Below are 9897 nucleotides of genomic sequence, written 5' to 3'. Positions count from 1 at the left end.
GAATATGATGGTTAAATCTGTAGAAATCCCAATTTTAATATATTTTCAGAGCATAATCAGAGCATCATCTCATGTGTCTTAATTTAAAAGTGAAATAGTTTTGTAAAGATTTCACAATCTTTAATGCAATGATACTACTGCAAGTATATCTAGATATGTAACCAAAACTCTAAAACAAAATTTTGAGTCAAAGGAATATGATGGTTAAATCTGTAGAAATCCCAATTTTAATATATTTTAATAAAACTGTTGTCTTTATTTTCATTTTCAACACTATCTTTGCTCATAACACTCATCACTTTCTACAGCGTTCATTCGCTACGACTCGCTTCTGTCTACATCTTTAGACCTAAATTCACTTCTTTGTTACTTCCACCCACATATCTCATTCTAGAGAGCAAATGAAAGTACTTTCACGTGTCTCCATTTTATAACTTTCTACATTTCAAAGTTATTTCAGTAACTTTCTCCATTTCCCTTTGCATAAAGTTATTTCACTATTTATTTATGTATTCCAGTCTTACCAATAGATGTCAAAGAAAGTTATTTCACTAATGTTTTCGTTTCCCTTTCATATTTCAATAACTTTTCATCCAAGTCATTTTACTATTTATTTATTTTGACCTTTCTTATAAAATATCACAAATTTAGGCATTAATTTGTTTAAAGTGTGGAATTTTAACCTGTTGCTTCAAACGTTTTATGTTAAACCATAAAAAAAAAGTCTTTAGCTTATGTTTAGATTTAGAGTTGCTTTCTAGAATTTCTCTAATGTGAGTGCATTCACAAAAACAGGAAGTCCTTTTGCATGTGTGTGTGTGTATGCATGTATTATATATATATATATATACATACACACATATATATATACATATATATATATGTATGTACATACATACATATATATATATATATATATATATATATATATATATACACACACACACACACACATTTAGTTAATATTTGAAGTGTATAACTATATATTTTGTATACATATTTTATGATTTTATTTACTTAGGATTGTATCATAGTTGTTACCAATGAAGGTGTTACACCGATGTTCAAACTCTGGGCACACAGTTCCATATAGCAGAAACCGCTGTAGGGCAATGAAAGTGGCTACATAATTTCTGTTCTCTTGTCATTGACCTAATATTTGTGTAAGTGTGGGGGGGGGGGGCGTCACATAAGAAGCACCTGTGCTGGCCCCACATGTAAATTACCCATGCTGGTGGCACATGAAAAGTACCCATGGTGGTGGCACATAAAAAGCAGCCAATGCACTCTGTAAAGTGGTTGGTGTTAGGAAGGGCATCCAGCCATAAAAACCATACCGAAACAGACAACTGGAGCCCAGTGTAGCCCACCTGCTTGCCAGCTCCTGTCAAACTGTCCAACCCATGCCAGCATGGAAAACGGATGTTAAATGAATGGTAATGATGTTTGCATTTGTAATTACATTTTCGCTGTTAATAAATTGAATCAACAACATTATATATTTTCAGAAAGTCAATCAGTAAAGGATTAATTACTTCCATTATTGAATACACATTACATCCGTTATTTTCAGAGCTAATACAGCCATTACAAGACAGTATTTTTCTACATAATTAATATATAAATACATTCATATAACACTGGAACGAGATTCATTATTTTTGTTTTTGTTTTTGAAAAGGACTTTCCTGTTTTGTTTTTTGAATTAGGTTTGCAAGATTCCTGATGTGAAGTCATTATTGGTTTGATGATTCAGAAGGGTCATTATGCCAATAGTAAACACATGCATTGGTTCTATTTCACTTCTTTATTATTTGTTTGTCAGTTTGTTAACTATTGAACTAATTAACTAATTGATTGTTGGATTTATTGTTCGGTTAATCGATCAACCATTTAGGTTCACTGCCATTCGTGACTTCGTCATTCATGACATATTCTCTCTACTCCAAATCGGCTTCAAAAACAATCAAAATTTTGTTTCTGCAAATTCTGAATCTCACATTAAAAACACAAAAGAAATCAATGACTGCTTTTTTGAAAAATAAGGCATTAAAATAAAAAAGTTAGAGGAGGTGGGGGAGGGGTTAAAGAATCCTTCCTTAAATGAATAAATACCCAAACCATACTCTGCTGTCTTAAGAAAGGACACATTAAACTCTGAGGTCCTATAACCGGCACTGCACTGGTTATGATGATGACGGTTCCAGTTGATTTGATCAATGGAACAACCTGCTCATGAAATTAATGTGCAGATATGTGTACCCTTAATGTAGCTCTCAAGGAGATTCAGTGTGACACAGAATGAAGCGGGTCCTTTGAAACACTGGTGCTACTCATTTTTGTCAGCTGAATGGATTGGAGAAACATGAAATAAAGTGCCTTGCTTAAGAACACAATGCTCCACTAGGAATTGAACTCACAACCTTACAACCATATACGCAAAAAAATATGATTATATATTACATAAACTAGGAAAATACTATCTAGAGGGCAATGCTTTTTGTACTACTAATAATAGTGTCACCAGCCCCATAATAATTTAGCATGCAACCCAATTGGATTAATTGTACAAATTGATTAATTGATAGCTATTTGATTTTATTCCAAAAGACAGAATATCAAAGTTGATCTAGAACAGGACTTGAACCTCAGACTCCTGGACTTGCCACCAGTATATAAAACATCTGGTACTCTTACTCTCTCACCAAACTTTAGTGAAGAAGACTTCTATGTAATAATAAACTGAAAATTGAAAATCTATTCAGCACAGACTGAAATGGTTGGTTGTAGACAAGCATGTATATGATTACAACTAGAAACTAAGAAGGTTTGTTTACTTTAGTTCAATCAACAACTGAATATCTATTATGTAACTGCTGTTTAACTGATCAGTATAACAGACATATAATTTATTGATTTGAAGCTGCACTGATAATTTAAATGCGATTCATTCGGTTTTTTGTTTTCTTCTCCCGACTTCTCCTGCAGAAAAATGTCTGCCAGTGGAGATGAGAGAGTAATTTCCACAGATAATAATAATAATAATAATGATGATGTCAGCAATGATTTAGTCTTAGGAATAAACAAAATATATTTACTGAAGGGTTACCAGCAATACTGACATTCATTAACTGAAATAGTGTCACCCAACTGGGACATTATCTTAATGAAGGAAAAATGAGGATTGATAAACAGACTGATTAGCGGATTAATTTCCTTACCTGAGATGGAAATTCTGGACATTGACGTTTTTGTATGGTGCTGTTTTGCGCTGACACCATAACAACAGACCTTCTTTAGCTGACATCTCTGTTGGAGAGGAAAAGGTAGTAAATTAGCAATATGGTTTTTAAGGAGAAATATGCTAATACTACAACCCATCAAACTGTATTATTATTATTATTATTATTAATGAAATGGATAGTTGATCAAATATTAATCATTTATATCTCTGCTAGCTTAACCTTTAAATGGCAAGAAAGGGCTGCATGAATGTGTGTGTGAAACATAAAAACAACAACAACAACAAAAATCTCTTTTTCTTAAGGGTAAGTTCTTATACTTCTTTCTACTTTATATAAGTACAAAAACCATAATTATTGTTAATCTCTTACATTATAAAATTTGCAATCTTCTTATCACAAAGTGCTGTAAAATATTCACTTTCCTTTATATCAAGTGTTAGCATAAATTCATTTGAGATTCCCACATTGTACAAGTGTGCATCAGTTGATGATATCTGCTATTTAATGGTTAAAGCACTTTTGATAAGGGAAGATATCACAGGTTGTTTAACTCATATTATTACTGGTACTCATTTTTACCAACATCTGTGTCATCAAACAACAGAAATATGAGCTGAAGAATTAGAAATTGTAATGCAACACATCTGATCCTATATAATTTGATAACTGTGATTTCATTATCAATTAGCTCAAAATTGAGTTCTATTTTAACTAAATACGAAATCATTTCTTTTGTTGACGATGGGAAATGTGACTGCAATAAATATATTAGTGCTTATTTTATCAATTCTGTTTTGAGTTTGTAACACATTGAGTTACAAATCAATATCATCCTTCTGTTCCCATATTTCTGTTGAAATAGACAGTCTTTATTTCAATCAATTTTGAAATTACTGAAGAATTTAGTGAAATAACTTTTCTATTGTTAAGCTGGTGTTCAGAGCAAAGATTAACACCATATTTTGATGGAAGGTTTTATTTAAAGCACTTCAAAATTGGAAGATTGTAACATAGAACCAGGGACAGTCATAGGCAGGTTAGTATCAAAAGGATTAAAGATAGCTCAAAGAATTTTTCCTTATTTTCTCTCCAGTTTTTCTTCACATCTCAATGGTTGTTACAGGTATTTTCACTGTTATAACAATTGACTATTTTGGTATTTTTGTTTTGAGAGGGAAATCCCGAGATAATCAAATAAATTAGCGTATAGATCAATAATTGAAATATGTAAAAAAAAAAAAAATTTGAACTTTTACAGTGGACAGTAGCTGAGTGAATAGTCAAAATGTGCCAAAGAAAATTGCATGATTTTCTATTGATTTCTTTGTCTATTTCTGATTCATGTTGTTTTAAATTTGTGAGTTACCCAACAGACTAAAGAGAGATATTTTAATAACAGCAGCTATAATATTGGAAAAGATGTCTTTCAAGGATAAACTGTCAGCACTTAATATGATGAAAGAAATTCAATGGAAGGAGAAAAAAAAATTGTAAAATAAAATATAAGACATTTATATATATATATAAAAAAAAATTCAGGAAGAAATTTATCAAAAACAAATCTAAAGGTGTTCTAAAAGCAGTCAGCAAATGAAAATTTTAAGGAAATAAATAAAAGAACTGATAAAAGAAAGATGGAGTTTATCTGTTATAAAATGCTGGTGACATTTCATTTAGTTTTCTCTCTGAATTGATATAAGTTTAAGGAACTCAGATTGACAGTTCAATAACTTTTACATCATGGTCTGGAGAAGATGTTTGTTATTTATTTACATAGATTGGGCAAGGATCAATATTTGAGTTACAAAAACAGTCTCCAGAAACAGAATCCTGAAGAAAACCTTCAGTATTCATCCTCTGACTTCATACCAGTGGATTATATTGAAATATTTGTGAATCTTATAAAGCAGTCGGACAAGGCTGTTAGCAAAATGTTATGTCTCCCAGGAAAAGATGATATATGAGTTTTATTGTTAATTAAAGCAGGAAGCTTGCATTATTCTGTTATTCACAAGAGTGAGTCATCTCAGCTCTGACAGAATTATGACAGAGAGAGAGAGATAAAGAGATATAGAGAGCTCCTGAAATATTTGGAGATGAGCCACAGATTTGGTATACAGGATGTATTTGTCACAGTACTACACACTGACACACATTGTTTGATTAGGCAGTGGTATGAGGAGTCAGAATATGTTGCAATCTGTTTATTGTCAAACCAGTCATCATGGACATATACAACATGTACTTGGTCAATGCCTGTTAAATTCTGTTTCTTGGAATATATTTAGATATGTCGGCAACTTAAACACGGAATTCAAAGGAATAAAGAAAACTGATGTGATTATTTTGGGGGGTAAATGTGCTTTAAGATTGTTTCAGTCAAATAGAATGCTGCTGTGCTAATATTGTGTAATGTTTATAAAACATTTAGGTATTTGTAATTGAATGTGCATCTATCTACAAAAGCTGTTTGAACTGAAAGCAAAGAGGCATGTAGCTGCACATTCTTTTGTTATGTCTGACATACATGGAGCCTACACTATAAAATTCAAATATCTTGGTTGCCATTAGAAACTTTTAAGAGCTAGTGTCTAGTTTGGCATCATAATATTAAGCCAATATATGATTACATCTAAATATGATCTGGTACCAATTTCTGACAACTCAATAAACTGAAGTGCATAGAATTTATTAAGTACACTGCCCAGATATTTCATCAGTAGTGAATTTGAACTTAAGACCCATGGGATGGTTGTCCAATATCACATTTGATTATCCAATTTGCTTCAACAATGATTAAGAGAGCATCATTTTGAATGATTTGTATGTGGCCGTTGTTTGTAACAGAGACACTGTAAGATCGAGTATGTTGTGTGTATATGTGTGTGTGTAGTTATTCTAAAGTGGAGGCGCAATGGCCCAGTGGTTAGGGAAGCAGACTCATGGTCATAGGATCACGGTTTCAATTCCCAGACCAGGTGTTATGAATGTTTTTTGGAGCAAAAACACCTGAAGCTCCACGAGGCTCCAGCAGGGGTGGTGGCGAACCCTGCTGTATTCTTTCACCACAACTTCCTCTCACTCTTTCTTCCTGTTTCTGTTGTACCTGTATTTCAAAGGGCCAGCCTTGTCACACTCTGTGTCAAGCTGAATCTCCCTGAGAACTACATTAAGAGTACATGTGTCTGTGGAGTGCTCAGCCACTTGCATATTAATTTCAGGAGCAGGCTGTTCCATTGATTGGATCAACTGGAACCCTCGTTCTCATAACCAACGGAGTGCCACTAGTGACTCTAAAGATGGGAGGTTTGTATTATAGGGTGGTCTTGAGTGGGTTGGTATCAAAAGGGTTAAAAGGCTGAATGATCAGCAGTGGCACCAAAACAAAAAGTTTGGACAAAGAAACTATGCCACAGTATTCTGTATTTTCTTTCTCTATTTCTTTTAAACAGATGTAATGAATCATTAAACCTATTCTCAATGAGTGGCAGTTAAAAATCAGCAATAACTCAAAATGATGTAAGACATAATGATATGCAACAGTTAATGATAATTAACATTAAAAATTATCAGTGAATTTATTTCAACATTAAAAATGTTTTCCTTTTGCTTTGTTGGAATATTTAAAATAAATTTGAATATCATTATGTGACAGCTTTTCATGTTTCCATCCTGAAGCTAAATTAGTAACATTCTGGAGGTGTTGTTGACTGGTTTTGTAAAATGACAGTCCACAGTAATTATTGATTTCAAATTTTGGCACAAGGCCAGCAATTTCGGGGGAGGAGGTAAGTCGATTACATCGACCCCAGTGTTCAACCGGTACTTATTTTATCAACCCCCAAAAGGGGGCGAAAAGCAAAGTTGATCCCAGTCGAATTTGAACTTAAGATGTAAAAACGAATGAAACATCACTAAGCATTTTGCATAGTAAGCCCCTGGTTCTACAAGCTTGAAGCACCTTATTTGATGGTATATATGAGACACTTAACAAAAAAATAAATAAAATTCTCAAAAACACCACCATGGGTCCATATGCAAAGCTGAGCCTCTCATAAACTTTCATGCACTAAAGACATCTTTCCTCAGTATGTGCTGCTGATATTGGAGTGTATCTAATATGTCTGTATGTCTTTCATACCATCAAATACGGTAGTTACTATCATAATAGCATTTGTTAAATATATTCAGTATAAATTATTCTTAATATTTACCTTCCACAGTGATGTCCTGGATAGCAAATCTCAAGATAATGGTCCAGATCATACCCAATGTCATTTTAACATTTCCATCAACAATCTCTGAAAAAGTCCATAAAAAATGACGAAAATTAATCAAAGGTGCTTCATGATATTTTAGCAGATTAAAAACTCATACGCAAAAAAAAAAAATAATTAATAGACAGATACACATGGTGCTAACAAAACCTACACATCCTTGATAACTATTCTGAAAAAAATATGTTAAAAAACATTTTTTCACAAAATAATAATCTTCCATGGAAAAGATGCTTTTCTTTGAAGATAGAGATAAATATTTCACACATTTTGTGTAATATCTGTTGTACTTAAACTAGGCTAATCACACCCACTCTCTCTCTCTCTGTCTGTCTCCGTGTCTCTCTTAATTTAAAAACCTTTGAAGTCTTCAGACATAAATTATATGTTCCTCTTTTGCTTTGTGAAGGAAGATCTTAATAAAAATACAGACATAGCAATGAGTACAAATCTAAGATTATGTTGGAGGTTTAAAATGACTAAATTTATGATCAAAAACCTTAATGGAACCATCATTTTTCCTTTTGTTTTTTCTAGATATTGTGTATCCAGTGTATCCAATTTTTCTTAAAGATGGTCAAAAGTGATATGGCTGAGATCTGGCTGTTATATCTAGCAGGCCAAACCCACCACAGAGAAGATCCTTTATTAGTACAATTCTAGTGTAGTAATGTGCTGACAAATGAGGTCTGCTGAATAACACCATCAAAACCACTTTTCAAAGCATGTGGCAGTGAATCTTCCAATCAAACCAAAGAAACTATGTTTGCATTGGTTTTTCAAATTGCCAATACCATTTGTTAATCTCAGTTGCAACTCCTAGGAGAAGTGTGATTTTTTTTTCCTTTTCTTTTTTGGCCATGGCATGAACAGATACTATAATTAATACCATCCAATGCTCCAACATTTCTACCAGTTTACTGTCCAGCACTGGTACACATTTTGTTGATCCTTAAAGGGCAAGAAGTAAAGTTGATTGTGGCAGGATTTGAACCCAGAGTACATAGATTTGGAACAAATACCACAAGGCATTCTATCCGACACACTAATGACTACCAGTTTGCCACTTTGCCCTGCAGCATGTTCTGAGTAAAGAACACGTTATACAGTAAGCATTCTGTTAGCCTTTTAAACCCACAGATTTCAAAGAGGGCTACTTAAGTATTGATAGATATTATCATAAGCACACAAACAAAAAGAAAAATCAATTGGTATAGATATCAACTGTAACATCACTAAGTATACCTGTAATTTAATATGCCGGTCAATAAATAAAAATAAACACCATTTTGCATATCTGGCAATTTTTTTTTTAAGCATTTTCAAATCAATACCAATCATATAGATATCACAAAAAAAATTAAACATTTCTCCTAGACTTTCAAATAATCAATGCTCACTTCAAAGAGTATATTATTTTAAAAGAATTTCTATTACAACCAACATAATGCAATAAATGTTAATAATATATACAAACAGCAATTCTAATTTAATCATGTCAAATAGATTAGTAAATGCACCATACTTCACTATCTAATACAAGAGCCAATTATTTGATCCAGCCTTTATTTAACAGAGATCCTACATAGTAAAAAGAAATTGATAAGGAGATATTCTCATAAATTTAACTCCATACAATTACTAATTTATTTTCCCCCATTAATATATAAGTTACTGATTTCATTATTTTTGCTATTACATTTATCGTTATTGTTAGTATTGAATTTATATCTTCCATGTTGAGAATAGCAGGCAATATGTAGCCTTTCACCTGCAGCAAAATCAAATAAAAGCAGCTTTTCAAAAACTCTCCACCCATGCCATCTCTCTCTAGAGATGTGTATACATACATACATAGCCATGTCTATCATACACACATACTTAGAATTTCCTCAGCAATTGAACACATTGGTAAGAGAATATACAATCAAAATAGCAACATCCAACAGTACACTGCCAGTAAGTGTGGTCTACGCTAGAGAAAGAAGTATACTAGTTAAAAAGCGAGCTAAATATAACCAGACACTGGACATTTTGCTTATAGCTAGTGCAACCAATTAGCAGCATTGTTTTTGTGCTTCTAATCAAAGAATTCCCAATTCAACTCCAGGTGATTAAGTTCTATCAAGTGAGCACGGGTTCTCAGAAATGTCTACAGTCTAATATATGTCAGCAGCAAATATTTTAAATGTGGTCGGTTCTTTTGTATAACGATACAAGCCATTCTCACCAAGAAGAAAAATTTATGTTGAAATTAAAAGAACTTCTCCACTGTCCTTTGTTTTTCATGTTTTCATATTTCGTCCTGTACCCATATATGCAGCATAAGTTTATCTTATATATATATATATATATATATATATATATATATATAT

At 32.5% G+C, this 9897-nt stretch overlaps 1 protein-coding gene across 3 annotated transcripts in view; it reads right to left on the bottom strand.

Annotated features, from left to right (window-relative positions):
- The window catches only part of LOC106875711 (alpha-actinin, sarcomeric), a 149756-nt gene that overhangs the window by 45163 nt on the left and 94696 nt on the right, over positions 1-9897 (bottom strand). For all 3 annotated transcript variants that reach the window (XM_014923958.2, XM_014923959.2, XM_014923960.2), the window contains 2 exons: positions 7460-7546; positions 3222-3309 (listed from right to left, as the gene is read on the bottom strand). In XM_014923958.2, coding sequence (XP_014779444.1) covers positions 3222-3309; positions 7460-7546 — 175 coding nt within the window. The remainder of the gene's footprint in view (positions 1-3221; positions 3310-7459; positions 7547-9897) is intronic.

Source organism: Octopus bimaculoides, chromosome 6, assembly GCF_001194135.2.
Source record: "Octopus bimaculoides isolate UCB-OBI-ISO-001 chromosome 6, ASM119413v2, whole genome shotgun sequence".
Classification (NCBI taxonomy): Eukaryota; Metazoa; Mollusca; class Cephalopoda; order Octopoda; family Octopodidae; genus Octopus; species Octopus bimaculoides.
This window is presented reverse-complemented; position numbering and strand designations above follow the sequence as displayed.